General features: G+C 42.6%; 3 protein-coding genes across 4 annotated transcripts in view; 1 reads left to right on the top strand and 2 right to left on the bottom strand.

The window, feature by feature from the left end:
• The window catches only part of LOC122873026 (NACHT, LRR and PYD domains-containing protein 12-like), a 657912-nt gene that overhangs the window by 530169 nt on the left and 103327 nt on the right, over positions 1-24416 (bottom strand). The window lies entirely within an intron of this gene.
• The window catches only part of LOC122873083 (E3 ubiquitin-protein ligase Midline-1-like), a 243179-nt gene that overhangs the window by 138859 nt on the left and 79904 nt on the right, over positions 1-24416 (bottom strand). The window lies entirely within an intron of this gene.
• On the top strand, positions 1332-19147 carry LOC122873031 (protein NLRC3-like). The gene is given in 13 exon segments (XM_044189299.1): positions 1332-1460; positions 2337-2439; positions 2552-2668; positions 4267-4386; positions 5576-5642; positions 5725-5953; positions 6037-7405; positions 7407-7859; positions 9592-9765; positions 15055-15228; positions 18105-18151; positions 18386-18738; positions 18740-19147. Coding segments are annotated over 13 exon segments (3498 nt in total). The 5' UTR covers positions 1332-1366; the 3' UTR covers positions 18938-19147.

Raw genomic sequence — 24416 nt, 5'->3', positions numbered from 1 at the left:
GAGTAGAGACAGAAACGTAAGTTCAAGGTACAAATGTTGCATTCAGTTCAGGAGGCGGACCCACGAGCAGACAATACACATGGAAACGGTGGAAACAAAAGACGACTATTTACTTATTACGAAGGAAGACAAAACAACTGAGGGTGAGAAGTTCAGGTAAATGTCCAACACAGGTAAATCCACAGGGAGCGCACAGAGACACAGGACAAACGCAGGACACCCGGTACAGCAATGATCTGACTCTGAACAAAAGAGACACGGGCTGAAGTCCACTCAGGTCGGGGGGACAGCGAGACACGGGGAAACAATCAAAGCAGTCAAAGACAGGAAGCAAAACTACCAGACACAAGAGGGAGGGAGAATATTCCAAAATAAAACAGGAAACAACAGGACAAAAACCCAAAACCGTGACGACAAATGACTCAGTAGTTTAGTTTTCCTGGTTTCTATCAGGGCTCAGAATTTAGATTCTTCTGTTAATGGAGAGCTTTTTCACTTTTCATGTGGAGGTTCAGTGGAAAACCCGGCCTGCCTGATTGGAATATTTCAGTTTGTTTGAATATTATTTTCTGAAGTTGTCTGGAAATAAAAAGATTTCTGAAAGTGATTTATCCATCTCCTATCAAAACCTGACTAAACAAAGGAGTGGTATATGAGGACGATTTCGCCTTAAGGTGAAGCTTCAGAAATGTGCTTTTCTACAGCAGTCAGTGAAGTTCTTGGGCCGTCAGGTGTCACAGGCGGTGTAGGGACTGACTCGTCCAAGGTCTGTGCTGTGACGAGCTGCTGTAAGCTGCTTCTCACAGGTGGCCGGGCCAACCACTGTTCAGGTGGGAACAGCAGGGCACCAGTTTTGTGCTGTGTGGACGCCGGAGTGTGACTCTTCTTTGGAGCAGTTAAAGGAAAAACTTACCACTGCTCCCATTTTGGGTTTTGGGTCTTCCCACAGCCAGTCAGCGTGGATCGGGCGCTGTATTGTGGCAGCAGCAGGGTGACAACAAACAGTCATAGCATACGCTCGCCGCAGACGACGCCAAAGTATTCCGAAACGTAGAAATACTGAAGATGTTCAGCTGATTTAGCAGAGCGCCTCATTGTTGCACTTTGCAATCAGTGTTTGAACAGCCATTTCAGAAATATGGCCTCAGTTATTTTTCATTTCTGGTTTTGTATTTGGCATCTCTTATAACAGCATCTTTACCAGAAATGTGATTTTTCCTCTGAAAGTGTTGTTGCACTGTCTACATTACAGAAGCACACATCCTCCTCTGTTTATTCAGTAAACAACTCAAAGGAACATTGTGTCTGGTTCGAACTGATGCCCCCTGGTGGCCTTTTATGAACCTCTCAATTATACAGTCAGTCTATGTGCACCGGAGTTTGGAGTCTTCACATCACACCTGTGTACGTTGCATACTGGACTGTGATTGGCTCGAAGCTAGTTGTCACAACATCACCTGGTAAGTACACAGCGTGAGATTTCAGGTGAGCACAGAGAAGCTTTCTTCTTCAAGCTCACTTCTCTTTCCGTCTCTAACTTTCACTTTCTCTCTCGTCCTGGCGCAGATTCTTTTCTCCGTCCAGACAAAAAGGTAAAAGTGTGTTTTTCATGTCTCTTTTCTTCTGTAAGGACTCATGTTATCTGACTGTGTGTGTCTGCGTTAGTTTGACACAATCATTGGTGTAAAAGCTGTGTGAATGTGTGAGAGGCTTTGAGGGCGTTGGTCGACAGGATCCACCGCTCGGCCTTTGTGCTTTTTAGCAGAAGACGTTTGAAACAGTGAAAACAGCTGCTAACAGTCAGTCAGCAGTGTGAAAGCTGCTTTCTTGTTGCAACCGTTTGTTTGTTTGTTTGTTTGTTTGTTTGGGACAAAATCATCGGAATGACGTCACCGTAAAGATCAGAATACAGGCGCACTCCGGCTTTTGTGTGCAGCTGCTGTGATGCTGACTGCAGTCTGTCCATGTGCTGGGCTGCTCTTCAGCTCTGTGGAAGTGGTGTGGGTACCACTTTCTAATAACACATCATTATGAATTTGTATTAATAATATGTCCCCACCACCTAGTTGTTTCTTTGCTGGCACCATTCAGCCTGAATCCTTAAAGAGCCTGAAAGCACCTTTTTAAAACTAAAATATTGCACTGCAGCTGAAACTGTCAACATTTCTATTCATGTAAACTGTCAGATTTGTGTGTTTAGGATTTTAGTGAATTCGGTGTCAGAAAGCTTCCTGAGTTTCCTCCAGTCAGAGCTCTGCATGTTTGTCATGTGACTGAGAGGAATGATGCTAAATAATGTGTGAGCTCTGACAACATGTTGTTGTGTTTGTGTGAAGGTGTGGGCTCTGCTATGAACCAGTGTGAGGAGACAGAGGAGGGAGCCCCCCCCTCTAAAACCACTCTGTGTGGGGAACATGGCAGCCAGACCAGAGCTCAGAGGTGAGTTGAGGATCTCTGACTGTCCATGACTCTTCTCCATGTCAGAGTTCAGCTCTCAGATCTCTCCACCATCATTATTCACAGTCAAAGCTCTGTGTGTGTTGTGTTGAAGCCCAGAGCAGCAGAGACCAGACTCTGCTGGACCTGGACCCAGCTGTGTGTCCATCAAGAGCCACCAGTCCATGGATGAACCTTTTAAGTTTAAAGGACGACTTCCTTCAGAGACTCAGTAAGTCAACATGGTCCCAGACTTACAGGAAAATGATTCACCGTTGCAACGTTTTTTAAATCGCTCTCTGCCGAAAAACAATAAAAAGCCGGCGTACAGCGGACAGGCAGAGCTGTGTGTTGCTTTGTTAAACAGACCCGACCGAGGCTGCATCCCACGGCAGTGATGAACACGCCCACAGCCTCAAATGTTATGGAAAACATAGCAAGATGACTTTTCCAGCAGATACTCCAAACACAACACCCAATGCTCGCTGCACAGTGAAACATTCTCGAGGTAACACCAAGAAACAGGCATGTTGCCCAATGCTTCATTATTAGCCTATTATTTATGTCAGGAACCTAATTATACAGGAAAATATACTATATAGAGCATACAGGTGACGGAGGATTCAGATTTCTACTTGTGTAAATACTTTACCTTGTAATTTTTCTCTCCAAATGCTTTTGTATAGTTTCTGTTTTTATTCTTATTTTAGGGGATCAATACAGGTTTATCTTGTCTTAAAATGGCAGGATGTAAATATAGCGCACTAGCTAACAAATAATGAGTGGTTTCAGTTTTCAGCGATGGTCAGTTCAGGCGGCTGTGGTAAATGGTCATACACCTACACAGGAGCAGCAGCTGCCACTGCCACCTGAGTCAGCAGAAACCGTTTGTTGTCTGAACGCACCTCTTGGTTTTTCTGGAAATACACATTTATACAGAAAAAAAACCCAGTGGCACCAAAAATTACAGTATTTTAAAGCTCCCCCTAAATTCCTCAGATGAGGCTTTGTGGGAGCTCATGTCTCCCCCCCCGTAGTTCGAACCCTGGTTGTAGCCTAAAACACAACAAATGCTCGACTCAATTTATATAACCAGCTCAGCTAACGGATATTATGAACTCTGTTTATCGTCCCAAAGCAGATAATCAAAGTCTGAAGCTGACGCTGCTCTAATCCTGTCTTTGTACAAGCTAACATATTTGTACTCTGGGGTCATATAATTCAGGGTACACATCTGTCAGAGGCAAAGCTTTGCTTTGTGAGCTGTTCAGCAGGAAGGAGTGTACCTGCCAGGGGCAGTCCTTCTTTTGTTCAAGTGTCAGGATTTTTTAGGGCTCTATATAGAGCATACAGGTGACTGAGAATTCAGATTTCTACTTGTGTAAATACTTTATTTTGTAACTTTTGTATAGTTTCTGTTTTGAGTATTTTCTTATTTTAGTTTTTTGTTATTTCTTTCTTTTACTTTCCCTATTTATCTGCACTTGTTGCTGTCCTTGTGCTGCTGCAACAACTGAATTTCCCCAGCGGGGATCAATACAGGTTTATCTTGTCTTAAAATGGCAGGATGTAAATATAGCGCACTAGCTAACAAATAACGAGTGGTTTCAGTTTTCAGCGATGGTCAGTTCAGGCGGCTGTGGTAAATGGTCGTACACCTACACAGGAGCAGCAGCTGCCACTGCCACCTGAGTCAGCAGAAACCGTTTGTTGTCTGCACGCACCTCTTGGTTTTTCTGGACTGGCTCTCTTTCAGATTCTAATATATTCGACCATAAATTTGTAGTTGAAGGTCTGAGAGGTGCGTTGGTTTGTCTCTGTTTCTATCAGGGTTCGTCAGCAGAGACCAGACTCTCCTGGACCTGGACCCAGCTGTGTGTCCATGAAGAGTGACAAGTCCATGGGTCATCCTTTAAACTTCAGAGATGGACACCACTCTGCTGAAGAAAGGTAAGACTTTAACCAGGTGAGTTTGTTATTCTGCAGCTCTCCTTCTATCAAGTCATGACACAAAAGGATCTGCCAACTTTTTTTTAACTCACAGAAACAGTTAATACATGAATCGATTGATCAGTTTGAGAGTACATTAACCAGCCAAACATGTTGATCACTCTGGTGCCATCTTCTCAAATGTGATGATTTTCTGCTTTTCTCTCTTCTATATCATTATAAATGTAATATATTTGAGTTCTGGACCAAATGAAGACTTTTTCAGTCTTTTCTATCATTTTACGGTCTAAACAAGTTTTCGATCACTTATAAATCTAATTAAGAGATTAATCAATAATGGAAATAATTGTAAGCTGTAGCTGTAATTGCTGCAAGACAATTTCAAATGTATTTCACAAAAATACCCATGATGCCAAATTTAGAATAATAACTTGGGTCAGTTTCAAGAAAGCATCTTATAACCCCTCAGCTGAAATGCAAAAGAACTGGGACCCAGTGCTCTTACTGGAGGAAGTGTGGATCAGTACAGGTGGACCATGACAACGTATTTAGTTATTGTCCACATATTCAGTCTTTTGGGGAGAAAGTTGGATGGTTAATGTCAGGAATACTGGTCTTCAGTGTTAATGTTTCATGTCTCCCTCTGTATCTTGGAGATATAGTCGAATCCGGTGGCTGATTGTGTGTTGCACTCTCAAGCATCTCTGAACACATTTACACTGACAGTGGAAGCAGAGATGTTTGGGTTAATCGCGGTCTGCAGTCGCCCCCTCTGACAGATGAAGGTGGTCTGTGTGAATGTGGCAGTTCTTCAGTCTCTAAACACTGGTCTGAAATTAATTATGACAAAGACTTTGGGAAAACTAACATGAACGTAGCACTTCTGTCCGACTTCCACAGTCTGGATGTGAAAGTGCTGTGTGGACGAGCTCATTAAACCCAGCAGGAGTTACTGTTAGCTTATGATTTAAATCATCAAACTCCATGATCTCTGTCACTGTAATCAGAGGAAATGCATCATTTAACACATGATACAGTAAAAGTGGAATTTCAGCCAGGAAACGTTAGAAAGATATGTGGGGTGGCAGTTCACCATCAGCCCTGTGTAACCAGATCGCTCAGTCGAAATGTGAAAATGGGTATCTGTTGATATTCAATGGAATCAACATACTTCCTGTTTTCTCCACAGAGTTCAGCAGGTTCCTGGTGGTCAGTCTGTCCAGCAGCATCCAACAGACCTGGACTCCATATTTATGGTGTGTAAATGTCCAACGACTTTTACTTCAGCTGCAAATGGAATAAAAAACATAATTTAAAAGTTTTATTTTCCTTTTCCAGCATCTTGAGGAAAACGTTGTCACTTTTGTGAAGAACGAGCTGAAAAAGTTCCAGAAGGTTCTGAGTCCAGATTACCCAGAATGCTTAGGGAGACAGAGTGAGGATGAGGAGGTGGTGGATGGTGAGGAGGAAGAGCAGAGGACGAGCAGCAGAGAGGCATTTCTGAAGATCACACTGCACTTCCTGAAGAGAATGAAGCAGGAGGAGCTGGCTGACCGTCTGCAGAGCAGTAAGAGACTTTTCCACACCTGACTTTCCTCATATTAACACTAACATCCACTCACTGATCTAATCTGTTGTGTTTTCATTCAGGAACTGTTGCTGCAGTTTGTCGACATCAACTCAAATCTCACCTGAAGCAGAAATATCAGCGTGTGTTTGAGGGGATTGCTAAAGCAGGAAACCCAACCCTTCTGAACCAGATCTACACAGAGATCTACATCACAGAGGGAGGAACTGCAGAGGTCAATGATGAACATGAGGTCAGACTGATTGAAACAGCATCCAGGAAACCAGACAGTCCAGAAACAACAATCAGGTGTGAAGATATCTTTAAACCCTCACCTGGAAGAGATGAACCAATTAGAACAGTGATGACAAAGGGAGTGGCTGGCATTGGGAAAACAGTCTTAACGCAGAAGTTCACTCTGGACTGGGCTGAAGACAAAGCCAACCAGGACATACACTTCACATTTCCATTCACTTTCAGAGAGCTGAATCTGCTGAAAGAGAAAAAGTACAGCTTGGTGGAACTTGTTCATCACTTCTTTACTGAAACCAAAGAAGCAGGAATCTGCAGGTTTGAAGAGTTCCAGGTTGTGTTCATCTTTGACGGTCTTGATGAGTGTCGACTTCCTCTGGACTTCCAGAACAATGAGGTCCTGACTGATGTTACAGAGTCCACCTCAATGGATGTGCTGCTGACAAACCTCATCAGGGGGAACCTGCTTCACTCTGCTCGCCTCTGGATAACCACACGACCTGCAGCAGCCAATCAGATTCCTCCTGAGTGTGTTGACATGGTGACAGAGGTCAGAGGGTTCACTGACCTACAGAAGGAGGAGTACTTCAGGAAGAGATTCAGTGATGAGGAGCAGGCCAACAGAATCATCTCCCACATCAAGACATCACGAAGCCTCCACATCATGTGCCACATCCCAGTCTTCTGCTGGATCACTGCTACAGTTCTGGAGGATGTGTTGAAGACCAGTGAAGAAGAAGAGCTGCCCAAGACCCTGACTGAGATGTACATCCACTTCCTGGTGGTTCAGTCCAAAGTGAAGATCGTCAAGTATGATGGGGGGGCTGAGACAGATCCATACTGGAATAAAAAGAGCATGAAGATGATTGTGTCTCTGGGAAAATTGGCTTTCGAGCAGCTGCAGAAAGGCAACCTGATCTTCTATGAATCAGACCTGACAGAGTGTGGCATCGATATCAGAGCAGCCTCAGTGTACTCAGGAGTGTTCACACAGATCTTTAGAGAGGAGAGTGGGCTGTACCAGGACAAGGTGTTCTGCTTCATCCATCTGAGTGTTCAGGAGTTTCTGGCTGCTCTTCATGTCCATCTGACATTCATCAACTCTGGTGTCAGTCTGCTGTCAGAAACAACATCCTGGTGGACTGGACTTTTGACCTCCCTGTGGTCTAAACCATTTAGAGACAAACCTGAAACCAACACATTTCTACCAGAGTGCTGTGGACAAGGCCTTACAGAGTCCAAATGGACACCTGGACTTGTTCCTCCGCTTCCTCCTGGGTCTTTCTCTACAGACCAATCAGACTCTCCTACGAGGCCTAGTGACACACTCAGGAAGTATCTCACAGACCAACCAGGAAACAGTCGAGTACATCAAGAAGAAGATCAGTGAGAATCTGTCTCCAGAGAGAAACATCAATTTGTTCCACTGTCTGAATGAACTGAATGATCGTTCTCTAATGGAGGAGATCCAACACTACTTGAGTTCAGGAAGTCTCTCCACAGATAAACTGTCGCCTGCTCAGTGGTCAGCTCTGGGCTTCATCTTACTGTCATCAGAAAAAGATCTGGACGTGTTTGATCTGATGAAATACTCTCCATCAGAGGAGGTTCTTCTGAGGCTGCTGCCAGTGGTCAAAGCCTCCAACAAAGCTCTGTAAGTGGACAGATAACTGCAGATACTAACTGTATTACATGTGTAGGGTTGTTCTCAATTAATTAAAGTCTTAGTGAACTCATATTCGCAAGATTTAGTCAACGAATTGAGTTGATCAATTGAAGAATCTCTCAAACTGTTTCTTCAGTATCATTGTACCAGCACAGATTAATGCAGCCATGAAATAAAAAAAGATCTATCACATTTAAGGCTCAAATTACTTGTTTATGTTGCTGCGTTATTGGGATCCCAGAGATGTGACTATAATTTTTGAAAATTTCATGAATTGCTATTAGATCCCAGTAATACACACAATGAAAAACACTAATAGTCCAAAAATCTTCTTGTCGCCTAATATCCTTATGTTTGGTTGTTTGACTCAGCAAGTCAGTAAGAGCAACCATAGAAATGTGATGTGTTTTACATTGTAGATGGCAGAAACAGTATTGTCTTTATCACTAACTCTCCTTCAGGCTGAGTGGCTGTAATCTGTCAGAGAGAAGCTGTGAAGCTCTGTCCTCAGTTCTCTCCCAGTCCTCTAGTCTGAGAGAGCTGGACCTGAGTAACAACGACCTGCATGATTCAGGAGTGAAGCTGCTCTCTGCTGGACTGGAGAGTCCACACTGTACACTGGAGACTCTCAGGTCAGTATTCAGCTTCTGTTTAACAGATAAAATGTTGCTTGACATATAAGTTAATGTCTCTTAAACAAAGACACCCAACATATTTAGGATTTAACAGTGTAGATTATACTCAAAAACACTGCAGTTCCAATTTCTCCAAAACTTTTTCTGGTAATGATGATGATGTCTTTGAGAAGCCATCATAATTTCTTTTAATTCTGTAACAATGGTAAAATTCGACAATCATTAAACCTGCTCTATTCAGTATTTTTACATTAACAGTGGATCAAATGACCATGCAACATGAAAGGTGAAGCTCATAGTGACAAACCCACAGATAATTATCACATGACTTTGCACTACCTCTCAGCTCTAAGGACCGTTTAAGCATCTTTCAGCTACTTGTTTAGTTTTTACAACCCACAACTTTACAGTTCAGATTCAGTCTCACCACTCTCATCAGCACCTTTTTCAGCAGCAGCAGGCAGCTGTTTTCATCAAACAAGCTCTGATAAACCCATTATACACTACCTGCCCAGCAGCGAACAGCACACAGACACAGTCAGAGACTAGATGGTGAAGAAAGTGGAACATCTAACAGCTAAAGAGCCAGATATTTTTCTCAAGAGTTGGTGGAGACTTAGCCCCTTCTTTAACCTCAGCACTCTGTACCATACTGTGTGATTCAGTCACAGAGCGTTCAGAACTAATTAAAGTCTCAGTAAAGTGAGAAGATCTAGTCAACTGACTGGTTAGTTGATGAATTGAACATTCTTTCAAATTGTTTCTTCAGTATGACTGTACCTCCACAGGTGAAAGTAGGAAGATGTAGGAATGTAGGGGGGAATACAGTGTAGTGCATTTAAGGCTAAAATATTTCTGTATATTATTGTGATCCCAGAAATAAGATTGTATTTTATATATTTTGATAAATTGCTGTTTGGTTCCAGTAATATTCACAATAAAAAAATTGTTCTCGTCTCCTGAGACCCTAATGCTTGAATTTTCAACTCATTGAGTCAGAGAGGGCAACCATAGAAATGTGTTTCTCACATTGTAGACAATAGAAACGGTGTCAATGTTTGTCTTTATCACTAACTCTCCTTCAGGCTGGGTGGCTGTAATCTGTCAGAAAGAAGCTGTAACACTTTGTCCTCAGTTCTCAGCTCCCAGTCCTCTAGTCTGAGAGAGCTGGACCTGAGTAACAACGACCTGCAGGATTCAGGACTGAAACTGCTCTCTGCTGGACTGGAGAGTCCACACTGTACCCTGGAGACTCTCAGGTCAGATCACACTGTGATGTTTTTGTGTAACACTGTGTTGTACAAACATTAAATGCCTTATGGGTAGGGGTTTTTTACCTTTTTGGATGTGGGACCGGCAAGCTTGCAAAGAGTGGTCTCATGACCGACAGATTAGTGCGCATGCGCCAGCCCGCATGCTGCCTGTTGCTGTAGCTCCGTCTCGTCGTCTTACTTTTTCCAACTTTTAACTTTCCTTTTTTCCAACTTTTAACTTTCCTTTTTTCTTCCAAACTTGAGTAACTTGTGTGTAAGTGTAATTTAAACTACGCTCTTTGCGAAAATGAGGGTAGAAAGTGTTTTTGTACTTTTTTTCGCCGTGGAATTTCTTCTTCTGCTACTCGGTCGGGGCACCGCTGCAGATCAGCTGTTTGGCCGCATTGTTTACACCAGGGAACAGCTGATCGCGCTGAAGCCGGGCAGCATGGCGCCCAGGACAACTGATGTCCCCACGGAGATCTGGAGGAGAACACACCGAGGATGCAGAGGTGGAACAAAGCGGCGAGGGAAGAGAGAGGGGTGCAGACAAAAGAGACTTAAGAATAAGAGATTTAAGCCGTGTCTGCCTTCTCTCGTCATGGGCAACGTGAGATCGCTGGCGAATAAAATGGACGAGCTAACGGCGTTAGCCCGGAGTCAGACGGAGTTCCGTGAGTGTAGTTTGATGTGCTTCTCAGAGACATGGCTACACCAGGATATCCCGGACCATAACGTTTCCATCGACGGCTTTCAGACTTTTCGGGCTGACAGGGATCACACCGGGAGCGGTAAGCGGAAAGGCGGCGGGCTTGCTGTTCTAGTTAACAACAGATGGTATAACCCTGGTCACATTACCATCAAGCAGAGTATCTGTAGCCGGGACATTGAACTGTTAGCTGTGGGACTCCGGCCATATTATCTGCCACGTGAATTTTCACATGCCATTGTTGTGGCTGTTTACATCCCCCCCTCTGCTAACCCAGCATCGGCGTGCAACGCCATTCACACCACCATAGCACATCTACAGACTCAACACCCGAGTGCACTCATTTTAATCTCGGGTGACTTCAACCATGTCAGTGTTTCAACAACACTGACTAATTTCACCCAGTATGTGAGCTGTCCTACTAGAGAGGAGAGGACACTGGACCTGCTGTATGCTAACGTTAAGGATGCATACAGCTCTTCTCCCCTCCCCCCTCTGGGTAGGTCAGACCACAACCTGGTTCACCTTAAACCCTGCTATGTGCCTCTAGTTAAAAGGCAACCTGCGACCACAAGGACAGTGAGGAGATGGTCAGGGGAGGCCTATGAGACACTGCAGGAATGTTTTGAAGTGACAAACTGGGATGCACTCTGTGAGCCTCATGGAGAGGACATTGACGGGCTCACTGAGTGCATCACTGGCTACATTAACTTCTGTGTGGACTGCAATGTCCCAACCAAGATGGTCCATTGTTATCCAAATAACAAACCGTGGGTAACAAAGGACATCAAGGACATTCTGAATGCCAAGAGGAGGGCCTTTACGGATGGTAATAGGGAGGAGGTGAGGGCAATCCAGGCCGACCTGAAGGTGAAAATCAGGGAGGCCAAAGAGAAGTACAGGAGGAAGCTGGAGCGGAAACTCCAGCAGAACAACATGAGGGAGGTCTGGAGCGGCATGAAGACCATCACTGGCTTCAGACCGACTGGCAGCAGAGGAGTTGAAGGCAGCTTGGACAGGGCCAACGAACTTAATCTGTTCTTTAACAGATTCGACACACCGGCTCCTGCTCATCCCCCCTCTAACTCAGCTGCTGTCGGCCCTCAAGCTCCTCTGAGTACTCTGTTCCCCCCTCCCCATCAGGCTAACGGCCCTCTCCAGACCAACGACTCCCCCCCTCCCCCACCTGTAACTTCTGCTGTGTGCCTGACTGCTGACCAGGTGAGAGGACAGCTGATGAGGCTCCACTCAAACAAGGCTGCAGGCCCCGATGGCGTTAGCCCCAGGGTGCTAAAAGCCTGTGCCCCCCAGCTTTGTGGAGTCCTTCAACACGTCTTCAACCTGAGCCTGAGTCTTCAAAGGGTCCCCATTCTGTGGAAGACATCTTGCCTCGTTCCTGTGCCGAAGACGCCACGTCCCAGTGGCTCCAAGGACTACAGACCGGTGGCACTGACCTCCCACATAATGAAGACCCTGGAGAGACTAGTGCTGGAACAGCTGCGGCCCATCGTCAGACCCCTCCTGGACCCCCTTCAGTTTGCCTACCAGCCCGGCTGGGAGTTGAGGACGCCATCATCTACCTGCTTAACCGCATCCACACCCACCTGGACAGGCCGGCAAGCACGGTGAGGATCATGTTTTTTGACTTCTCCAGTGCTTTCAACACCATCCGGCCTGCCCTGCTGGGAGAGAAGCTGGCAGCGATGCAGGTGGACGCCCCCCTTGTGTCCTGGATTGTGGACTACCTGACTGGCAGACCACAGCATGTGCGGCTGCAGCACTGTGTGTCAGACAGCATGGTCAGCAACACTGGGGCCCCTCAGGGGACTGTCCTCTCTCCCTTCCTCTTCACCATCTACACCACAGACTTCAGCTACCACACAGAGTCCTGCCACCTTCAGAAGTTTTCTGATGACTCTGCTGTGGTGGGATGTATCAGCGGTGGTGATGAGACGGAGTACAGGGCTGTGGTGGGTAACTTTGTTTCATGGTGCGAGCAGAACCATCTGCAGCTCAATGCGACAAAGTCAAAGGAGCTGATTGTGGATCTACGGAGGGCCAAGGCACCAGTGACCCGGTTTCCATCCAGGGGTCAGTGTGGACATTGTGGAGGACTACAAGTACCTGGGAGTATACTTAGATAACAAACTGGACTGGACCAAGAACACTCAGGCTGTTTACAGGAAGGGCCAGAGCCGCCTCTATTTTCTGAGGAGGCTGAGGTCCTTCAACATCTGCCGGACAATGCTGAAGATGTTCTATGAGTCTGTGGTGGCCAGTGCTATCCTGTATGCTGTTGCATGCTGGGGCAGCAGGTTGAAGGTAGCGGACGGCAACAGAATCAACAAACTGATCCGTAAGGCCAGTGACATTGTGGGGGTGGAGCTGGACTCTCTGGCGGTGGTGTCAGAGAGGAGGATGCTGGCCAAACTACACGCCATCTTGGACAGTGTCTCCCACCCGCTCCATGACGTGCTGGTCAAACAAAGGAGCACCTTCAGCGGAAGACTCATCCCCCCACAATGCACCACAGAGCGCCACAGGAAGTCATTCCTGCCTGTGGCCATCAAACTATTTAACTCCTCCCTCTAAGGATTAGTCTGTTTGACCCTAGGTCACTAAACTGGACATTGAGCATTACATCTCCGCCATAATTAATAATAATTGTGCAATATTCTGTTTACTACTCAAGTGCAATATTAGTTTTCCCTTGTTAGTTTTTCTTATTTATTGTTACGGATATACCTCAATTACTCTCGACAGTACATGCACCTCCGCTTACTACTATTATTTATTACATAATTAGTGACATTGTATTTTATACTGTACTTCACCATCTACCAGTAAACCCACTTGGTACTCGACACTTAGTTTATCTTATACTTATACCGACATGATACTTAATTTATGTCTGACCTGTTTATAGTGTATCATATCGTTTTCTAGTACTTTCTCCTGTGTGCACTGACGTAAAGGCGAGCTACTGTAACAAAGAGTTTCCCTACGGGGATCAATAAAGTATTTCTGATTCTGATTCTGATGGGGTGGGTGGGGGTGAGGTTTCGACTGCACAGAGTCTACTTCAAAAGATCATATCCTCACATGTTTTAAGACATATTAAAGATGATCTCCTTAGAATAACATTTTCTGTCTGATGTGGGTTTTCCACATTGTTGTTTCTCATTCAAAAATCCAGTTTTATTTTTTGTGGCTGACACAGCAAAGAAACGCTTCATGGATGTATGTGGTCGGGAGGGTCATTAAGGTTTTACTGCTGTGCTGATACACACAGGGCTGATACTGAGCTTTGATGCTCAGTAAAAAATATGAGAAGATGCTAAACTGAATGCTCATTTATGTGCACCATCATTCCTAATCACCTGACCTTCACTGCTCACGCTGAGAGGAGGTGTCGGCGGTGGTAGTGGAGGTGGATAGATGATTGTTTTTGTCAGATCACATCTTTAGAAGCTGCTCTCTGCTGTCCTGGAGAGTCCACACTATAAATTAGATTCTCTCAGGTCAAGATTCAGATTTGGTTTAACAGATGACGATTTAAATGTTGCTTGACATACATATATATTGGTAATGTCTATAAAAAGATACCTAGCATCTAAAGGATTAACCTGTGTAGATTACACAGTTGCAGTAACACTGCAGTACCAATTTTGTCCATGAACTTCTGGTTATGAAGATTCATAATTAATTTTAATTCTGCAGCAAAGGTAAGAAAAAACATTATTAAACTGTTCTAATTAATGTTCTTATATCAGCAATGGATCAAATTACTATCTGCAATATGACAGGTGTTGTTCATAGCGACACACCCACAGAGAATTATCACATGAGTTTGCACTACCTCTTAGGACCATTGAAGCTTTCAGCTCATTGTTTTGTTTACAACCCACAACTTTACAGTTTAGATTCAGTCTCACCGCTCTCATCAGCACCTTTTTCAGCAGCAGCAGGCAGCTGTTTTCATCAAACAAGCTCTGATAAACCCATTATACTCTACCTGCCCAGCAGCAAACAGCAGACAGATACAGTCAGACTAGATGGTGAAGAGTGTGGAACATCTAACAGCTAAAGAGCCAGATATTTTTCTCAAGAGTTGGTGGAGACTTAGCCCCTTCTTTAACCTCAGCACTCTGTACCATACTGTGTGATTCAGTCACAGAGCGTTCCCAGTGCATCTGACTGCATCTTACAAGTTGTTTTTTTGAAATCTCGCAGAGATGCTGTCTGCACTCAATGATGAAGAAATATTCACCTTTTACTTCTTCTCCTCTGTGCTAGATTTGGCAGGTCTCTGCAGAACAAGGCAACTGTTTGCTAAGATATTCGCAATATCATCTTCACGAGGTGTTAATATGTCAGTGTTGTGTTTTACAGCTTGTTGTTCTGCCCCTGATCGGCCAAAAATAAATTAATGCAGATTTAAGTCTAAATACTTTGCTGATGGACTTTTTAGTAACAATGAATTTAAAAGCAGTGGACTGATTAGAAAATGTAACATTTAGCAAATTCTAATAATTAAAATTGGTTAAATAAATGACATGCCATACTGTGTGTGTGTGTGTCTCCAGGCTGTCAGGCTGTCTGATCACAGAGGAAGGCTGTACTTCTCTGGCCTCAGCTCTGAGATCCAACCCCTCCCATCTGAGAGAGCTGGACCTGAGCTACAATCATCCAGGAGACTCAGGAGTGAAGCTGCTGTCTGCTGGACTGGAGGATCCACACTGGAGACTGGACACTCTCAGGTATGAACAGACAACAAGAGCTCACACACTGTTTCTCGGTCACACTGACAAGCTGAGGACTGTTGGTTCACAGTCTGAACCAGCAGCACTGCTGATAACAGTGAAGACAGTAAGTGATGTGTTGAGAGTCCCTGTCCCCTCTGAGACTGACCTCCTGACTAATATCAGACCAGGATCTGGTGTTGATCACTTATTGACACCTACAACACACATTCTGTTTGACAAATAGTCAAGTGTTTATAAACCATGATGCAAACTTATCAAGAGTTCAAAGTTCATTCTTGTCCTTGTAAACAGCAGTTGACAAAACAATCTCAGCTCAAGGTTCATTTAGTAGCTTTTCTGGAGCTTTTGATTATATTACATGATCTTCATCAGCAGATGGAGTTTACCCAGCTGTCAAATGTTCAAATTTCTATTTTCTCTGAGCACTTTGAAGATGTCTCTTCTATGTTGGCTTAAAAGTCGAGGTTCAAAGTTCGTTCTTGGCTTCAGAAACTTAGAAACTTTTTCCACTCCTGTCACTTCGCTATATTACATGTAAGGTCTCTGGAAGGAAAGATGTTTTTATTCAATCAATTAATCACTCATCATGAACTTAATTTTATGTTTCTAACTGAAACTTGCAGTAGAGGCATTTTGTGTGTGTGGAAGTGTATCCATATGACTAATGTGGATCAGGCACAATGCAACAAAGGTACCATTGCGCTCTAAAACCCATTATTTCCAATGGTTTGCACCGCGCCATGACAGCTTTTCGTTACGTCGAGCAAAGTGCTCAAGGCCAGCGGATAGCGCAGCACAAATCGCGTTGTTTGAAAGGTCCTTAAAGCTTATCAGTGATCTTCTGCTCCAGTATAGACCCTGAGATGTTTTCATCTCTACAGGTTAAATCATATAACATATTTGTTTGATCAACACAACAAACGTTAAGTTAACTGCTCCTACAACCTCTACCACAGCTTCTTTGTCCACTGAAAATGACATCACCGGGAAAGTTAAGTCAGTCACTGCTGATTGGTCAGAGCAAAATAACCTCCCTCCCAAACAGAAAACAGCTGACATGAACACGAGGTCACACTGAAAAAATGAGACAAATAAAATGGACATTCATGTTCTGATTATCAGAGACTTTATTCAACACTCAGCACTTTTGAATCCAAGATAAAAACGTATCTGTTGACCACTGACTTGAATAGTTTGTAGATCGACACTATAAATTATATATTTTACCTTTTTTATCTTTTAGTATTTTACTGTCTCGATTTTTTTTGGATGTTTCCTCTTTGTCTGACCTTTTTATTATTTAATTTTTTTCTTCAGAATATTTTATAATAATAATAAAACTGTATTTACCTGTATGTAGCACCTTTCATACAGGTGTAGCTCAAAGTGCTTTACAATACAGTGAAAAAATGAGAATATATATATATATATATATATATATATATATATATATATATATATTCTCATGTATTTTGTATATATATATATATATATATTCTCATTTTTTCACTTTATTGTAAAGCACTTTGAGCTACACCTGTATGAAAGGTGCTACATACAGGTAAATACAGTTTTATTATTATTATAAAATATTCTGAAGAAAATATATAAAAATATATATATATATATATATATATATATATATATATATATATATAAACAGGCAAATTAAAACAAGTGCAAATACTGCACAATAAAAAATAAAATGAATAACAAATAAAAGAGGCAGCAAATAGCAAAAACAAGTATGCTCAGAACAATATAATATATGAAAGATAGAATTAAAACAAAGGAATTTTATATAAAGTTTAAATAAGTCTGTGTATGAAATGTGTTTTACAAACGCAGCTGTTTTGTCTTAATGGTGGATCTGAGTGAAGGTTTATGAAGATCATTGATGAGGAAGCTTCTGAAGGTTCATTAAGGGCTGGGCAGAATTGCCAATGTTGTTGTTGTTGTTGTTATTATTATTGTTATTATTATTATTATTATTATTCCTAGGAAATCTGCCTTCCTATGCATGAAAATAAATAACATTTTGCAAATACGTCCAGTCCTATGCCAAACAACATCAACAGGCATTGTGGGCCAGTAGTCCTGATGGTGGCGCTACAGCAACCATCACCAAATGTTCAGATGCTTCGAGCTGCCAGGAATTTTGAAGTCCATCCCTCTATTTTTCTCAAAAACTGTAAAAGTAATTAAACCTCCCACGTTTTTTACTCAGTTGACACCAAACATCTTCATCTTTGCATCTTCAGACTGTCCTCCACAAACGATCCAGCAAGATTTTTAAAAAATTTCAAAGATTGAGCCCAAGACCCATTTGAGTTCAAGACCCACATGATGCACAATGAATGTCTTATATCAGTAGTCATCAACACTGTTTGTTCTGGGATGGACTGCATTTGTCTTCTTCTTCCTCAAAATGCCCGGCCCAGACAGCAGCACATGGGTAGCAAGTGTGTCAGTTGTTGATTGGCAGTTCCTCAGAGGCCACGCCCCACAGCGCACACACACACACACACACACACACACACACACACACACACACACACACACACACACAACAGGGACAAACAGACAGAAACATTAGCACCATGACATCGACACTATAAATTATATTTTTATCTTTTTTCCTTTCAGTATTTTACTACCTCCAGTTTTTTTGGATGTTTCCTTTTTCTAACGTTTTTATTATTTGATTGTTTTCTTCTGAATATTTTATGTAAAGTTAATTGAGTCTGTGTATGAAATGTGTTTTATAAATACAGCTGTTTTGTCTTAATGGTGGATCTGAGTGAAGGTTTATGAAGATCATTGATGAGGAAGCTTCTGAAGGTTCATCCTGACTCTGTTTCTTCCTCCAGGGTGGAACATGGTGGAGAGCAGAGGCTGAAACCTGGTGTGAGGAAGTGTAAGTGTGTGTTCACTTTGATTCATGAAAACAAGGCAGCACATGTTAAAGTAGTTTAAATCAAAAGCTTGTGTATCTGCATTCAATTCTCAGTTTGAAAGAAGTTCCAAAAGATGAGTCACTCTGAAGTTTTGATCTAATAAACAGTCAGTCTGTTAATAAAGCAACAAATAAACCCATCAGCTGTGTTAGATGATAAACTGCTGCTGTATTGTGTCTTGTTCTCTCCATCAGATGCCTGTGAACTCACACTGGACACAAACACAGTACACAGAAACCTCAAACTGTCTGACGACAACAGGAAGGTGACAGTAGTGACAGAGAAGCTGCCATATCCTGATCATCCAGAGAGGTTTGACAGCTGGCCTCAGCTGCTGTGTAGAAATGGTCTGACTGGTCGCTGTTACTGGGAGGTCGAGTGGGAAGGAAGGGCTCATATATCAGTGAGTTACAGAGGAATCAGAAGGAGAGGACGCAGTGTTGACTGCAGGTTTGGACGAAATAATCAGTCCTGGACTCTGATATGCTCTGATGATGATGGTTACTCTGTCAGGCACAGTAAGAGAACAACAGTCCTCTCCTCCTCCTCCTCCTCCTCCTGTCTCTAACAGAGTAGCAGTGTATGTGGACTGTCCTGCTGGCACTCTCTCCTTCTACAGAGTCTCCTCTGACACACTGATCCACCTCCACACCTTCAACACCACATTCACTGAACCTCTTTATCCTGGCTTTGGTTTCTGGTCGTCTCTCAGGTCTGGTTCCTCAGTGTCTCTGTGTTCTCTGTAGGAGAGAGAGTCTCCTCCTGTGTACAGAAACACTCACACTGCTGACAAACACACCATCTTTCTGTAAGTCATACTAACTCAGGTTCATTCAGGTTTTTGAGGCAAACTTTAAGATTTTAGTTTTAGGTTTTCTTTACTTTGCAATCTGATTTTTTCTCTCATAAAACATCATATATATATATATATATATATATATATATATATATATATATATATATATATATATATATATCAGCAATAAAATCAGGTTACACACATAAATAATCAAAAATTAGATTTTTCTTTTCAGATAATTTAGTTTTTGTTGATTTGTAATTAAACTTTGGCAGGGTTATTAGAACCATGTTGATGAGACATTCTGACACTTTGTTCTATTTTGTACATGGATTTTGTCTCTTGTTCACTTCTGTTGTTTTTCTTTTCCTTATTTCAATTTGGGATGATTCATAACTTTTGTGTTTTTAACTCTACACTTCCCATGACAACAAACTGCTTTTAGCTACTACGCTCCAGGACTGTGGATCACCCTGCCCAGTTAAATTAGATATGCAAGCTCTGCTGACATTTTCAAAAATCAACTGAAGATCTACTTATTCGAGCAGGCATTTAGTTAATGTAGTACGTTTTTATCTCTTTCTACCATTTTTACTACTTTTTTTTGTTTGTTTTGTGTTTGCCGCCATACTGTAAAGCACTTTGAGCTGCATTTTATGAATGAAAGGTGCTAGACAAATAAAAGTTTTTATTATTATTATGCTTTTAGTGATGTAAACAGGAAGTGTAGTGTTGCAATGGAGCCAGTGAGCTGTGGCTATACCTGAGCCTTGTTTCTGTTTTCAAGTCTAGTCAGTTTTATTTTATAGCCAATATCACAAATCACAAATCTGCCTCCGGGGGGCTTTACAATCTGGCTTTCCTGGTCTTTCTTTAGCGGTTGGCCTAAAGATAGAACATCCACAGTCTTCACACAATTACCTCTTGGCTGGCTGGCCAATGGAGGGAGCTGTTTGACAATCCAACAAGCAGAGATGGAGGACAAAATCCACACAAGTCCTCTTTCTGTGTAAAAATGAGCAGTCAGAGTTGGACAAGTCAAGTGAGTATCTTCCAGAGTTCCCGTCTTTTACAATGAAATTCCCTCTTTTCGTTACTATCCCTCCACTGCAAGGAGACACATGGAAACTTTGTACTAAAAAGATTGTAACTTTGGAAAAGACCCATTTGATCTCTCTAACTCAGACTGCTGAAGCCTCTTATTCACTTCAGCTGAACATTTTAATTTATTTGTGCATTCTTCATCTTCTTTTTTTAACCTCGGATTGTTTCCTTTTTACTGCAACCAAAAATCTTTGCAAAGTCATCTAAAATATGTATATGTGTGTGTATATATATATATATATATATATATATATATATATATATATATATATATATATATATATATATATATATATATATATAAAACCTCTACACACACATCTTTAATTAAAACATTTTGTTTTGTTTGAATCAGAGAAGCTCGTCTGTGTTCAGTCTGAATGTGACAGATTCAAAAGGAAAAAAGGCAAGAACACTGAGGACAAACTGAGTCGCTTCCAGCAGCTCGACACCAATAACAAGTTTAACTCTGCAGGCTGTTTGTAAAGGTCACAGTGAGCTGATGTCATATATACTGTACATATCCTCAAACATACACAGTGACCTCTGCCTCCATCAAGCCTGTGAGAACCAGCTTTTGTAATATCACTTCTAATAACACACTGATTATGCAGCATAATCAAGCTACAGAGATGTTTCGCAGCACAAGATGATAAAAAGAAAAGACCTACACCGGTAGAGGGGGGAAATTACTCAATACAAAAAATGAAACGTGTAAAAATTTAAAAGGTCAGTTAAAGACAAAGAAAACAATTCTAATAGCACACAAAAAGTCATAAACAATTACAATTGTTTTTAATTGTACAATTACAACATAAACAATTTCTGTGAAACCTCGTGTTAGAGGTGATTTGTCCACTAAATGTACAGTAGCTTCACTTCATGCAGACTCTCTGTATCATGTCCATGGCTGTCAGTCATCCTGCAGATCTGGTATCAGCTGGCGTTCAGCCTGCAGAGGAAACAAACCGCTCAGCATCACGTTTCTGTTCTCACGCTGAAAACAGCCAATCAGCAGCAGAGAAGAATACAGAGTCATTCCAGCTGGAAACTCTCACACCTAAAATATCACATTCAAACACAAAGATGGTGACTCCCAACACCATCACAGCCTGTCCACACTGAATGATAAACTTTTTAATAGAACATTTTTCTCTCTGTGTTTTCCACCAATTAGAAACTTAGAAGAAAGAAGGTTAGAAGGCCAAACCTCCTGTTTCCTCCGACTCTGTGAAGTCGTCACTGCATATCACTGTTTTAGTTGTCATGGAAACTTCAACAGAGAGAACAAAAGACAAATCAGGGACGGCGAGTACGGTGGCCCTGAGAGCTCAACATACTACGACTGAAGAAAACACATGCAAACAAAACACAAGCAAGTAAATAAGTCAGCCTCATCAATTTGACAACATGTGCAGAATTAAAAAAAAGAAAAAACGCTGCAAATACAGAAAACACAAGCTTCACAGAACACAACAGAAATGAGTTTAAAAAAGTTTATTTTTTAGTTTTAACATTCAGGTCAAACAATTGAGATATCATCTACCATTACTTGAAATGGTTAGCTAGTAATCACAAAAGGCTAACACTAAGTTTGTTTCTAGTTGTTTTGTGTATTTGGCTTTGTTTTCTTGAATGAATTGAGCTCTCAGTGTCCACTGGAAAAAAGTTTTGTAAAACAATCAATGTTTCCAGTATTTGGCTGTTTTTCTTGAATGAATTGAAGAAAAATGAAAAAACGATTGTAAAGATTGCAAAACAAACAAACCAACTTCTTCACACCAAACACACACGTGGTTAAAAATAAAAAGAGTGGAGGAATGTGAGAGGTGATAATCAGTCAGCAGAGATAAACTCTGTCACCTAACTGCTGGAAGCTTCTGGGAAACCAGTCCACCACCAGTATGACACCATGTCACTTTATTATCATTAACCCTGTAAGGCCCACAGTTGCAAAATCCCTTTAAGCTATCCTAAAAAAATCTGTGAATGTTTTTCTTTTAAAGACCACATTTACAAGTCAGTGGGTCCTATTGTTTATACTCGCAATGCTATTGGAGAATAAATGTGTTTATAGGTCCAGCCTTCTAGCCATGAGCTCACACAACCTGCAAACATCCCTTCAAGCTCATCTCTTTGTTTCATTGGACTGGATTTGTCAAGATTCAAGTAGGCCTTAAAAAATGTTTGTGATTATTACAATGTCTAGAACATGTAGATATTTAGTTATTGAGGAATACATTCATCAAATTTGATTTTGAGCTGCTTGTGACCAGAATTGAATAAATGAATAAATTATGTCTGGATGCAATATTTGAAACTGTATCTGTAACTTAAAAAAATACATTTAACTGATCCCGGGCGTTTTTCTGGGCTTGTTTTTTTTTTTTGCCCAAATAGCTGATCTTGGGGTCTTGTTCACGAGTGAGGGACGGATGGAGCGTGAGATTGACAGGCGGATCGGTGCAGCGTCTGCAGTGATGCGGGCGCTGTATCGGACCGTTGTGGTAAAGAAGGAGCTGAGTCGAAAGACAAAGCTCTCGATTTACCAGTCAATCTACGCTCCTGCCCTCACCTATGGTCATGAGCTTTGGGTAGTGACCGAAAGGACAAGATCGCGGATACAAGCGGCCGAAATGGGCTTCCTCCGCCGAGTGGCTGGGCGCTCCCTTAGAGATAGGGTGAGGAGCTCAGTCACACGGGGAGCTCGAGTAGAGCCGCTGCTCCTCCACGTCGAGAGGAGCCAGCTGAGGTGGCTAGGGCATCTGATCCGGATGCCTCCTGGACGCCTCCCTCGGGAGGTGTTCTGGGCATGTCCCACCGGGAGGCGGCCCCGGGGAAGACCCAGGACACGCTGGAGGGACTATGTCTCTCGGCTGGCCTGGGAACGCCTCGGGATCCCCCCGGAGGAGCTGGAGGAAGTGTCTGGGGCGAAGGAAGTCTGGGAGTCCCTGCTTAGACTGCTGCCCCCGCGACCCGGCCCCGGATAAGCGGAAGAAGATGGATGGATGGATGGATAGCTGCTCGCTTGGCAGAAACAGGTTGTGAATGCTCTGGAAGGTTTTGGGGGATGCTTGTTGCATTGTTCAGGGACAGGTGAGAATATTCCTGAATGTGGGGATGTAAGTGTTCTGGGAGGGATGCATGTATTGCTTTGAGTATGATAAATAGAGCGCATAATAGGTTAGCCAGACAGTATTGTGTGAATTCAGGGGAATGTGTAAATAGGATTAAGTCTACCTTGAACACTTGGTCCACCACCCTATCTATTCCCTCAGGTTATCTACTACAATATAATACTCATGTATTATTTTTTACATATTTCTTATGTAAAGAGAGGTTTTCTGTACGGTGTGCAGGATGTGACTGATGCCATCCAAAACAGAGAGAGGGATTTTGAGATGGAATCAGACGACACTGGTGCGAGTGATGAAGAGGGAGATGAAGATGCCGGCGAAGTGGACAAAGAAAACCAACAACCCACTGGCTGCCCAGCCGATGTGGACATCGAGCCCCAACCAAACAAACACACCACGCCCCGTCACAGGTGACATCTTCAGGCAATGGGAGCCCAGTAACACAGACGGTGACATCAAGGAGCCCTTTGAACACTCAGAAGAGACCATCAGGTGATGGCAGTCCACCAAACGGGGTCCCAGCCAAGAGGTCATCTGCACACCTCCCACTGGATGTGTGCATGCAGGACCTAATCGCACATTTCCCAGTGAAGACAAAGAGAGGACGCTGCAGACACTGCAATAAAAGACACACCAACACGCTATGCAGCAGGTGGAATATTCGTCTTTCAGAGGAAAAGAACCGTCTTTGGGGGTCGTGTCTAGATGGTAACACTGGATTTGAGAACCTCTTGTGAGATTTGTACGCGTTGTTTCTTCAGTGTGCGCGTTCCTAAACCTAACCAAGTAGTTTTGAAGCCCAAACCTAAATCTCACAAGAGTCTGGGAATATCATTGCAAATGAACATCACTGAACACTGGGACTAAGACGAAATTCAGTTTTGTAAAAAAGTCTCAACACACCAAAGAGAGGGCAACCATCTTCAGGGGAAGGGAGCCCAGCAACACAGACGGTGACAAGTAGCCCTTTGAATGCTTTTGTAAATACAATTTTAGCCTGTTGTTTGTTATTAATAAATGACTATTCCTAAATAGATATTCATGATTTATACTGTAATGGGGCTAAATAAGCAATCAACCCTGTAAATGAACCCTTAGTTGTTCTGTATATTTGTTCAGACAATGTGAGTACACTAGGGCCACCGCTGCAATATTACATCATTTCCATAAAAACGTACTAAAATA

The sequence above is a fragment of the Siniperca chuatsi genome, linkage group LG3, assembly GCF_020085105.1.
Source record: "Siniperca chuatsi isolate FFG_IHB_CAS linkage group LG3, ASM2008510v1, whole genome shotgun sequence".
NCBI classification, from domain to species: domain Eukaryota; kingdom Metazoa; phylum Chordata; class Actinopteri; order Centrarchiformes; family Sinipercidae; genus Siniperca; species Siniperca chuatsi.
The sequence above is the reverse complement of the archived record's forward strand: the minus strand, read 5'-3'. Positions and strand labels throughout refer to the sequence as shown.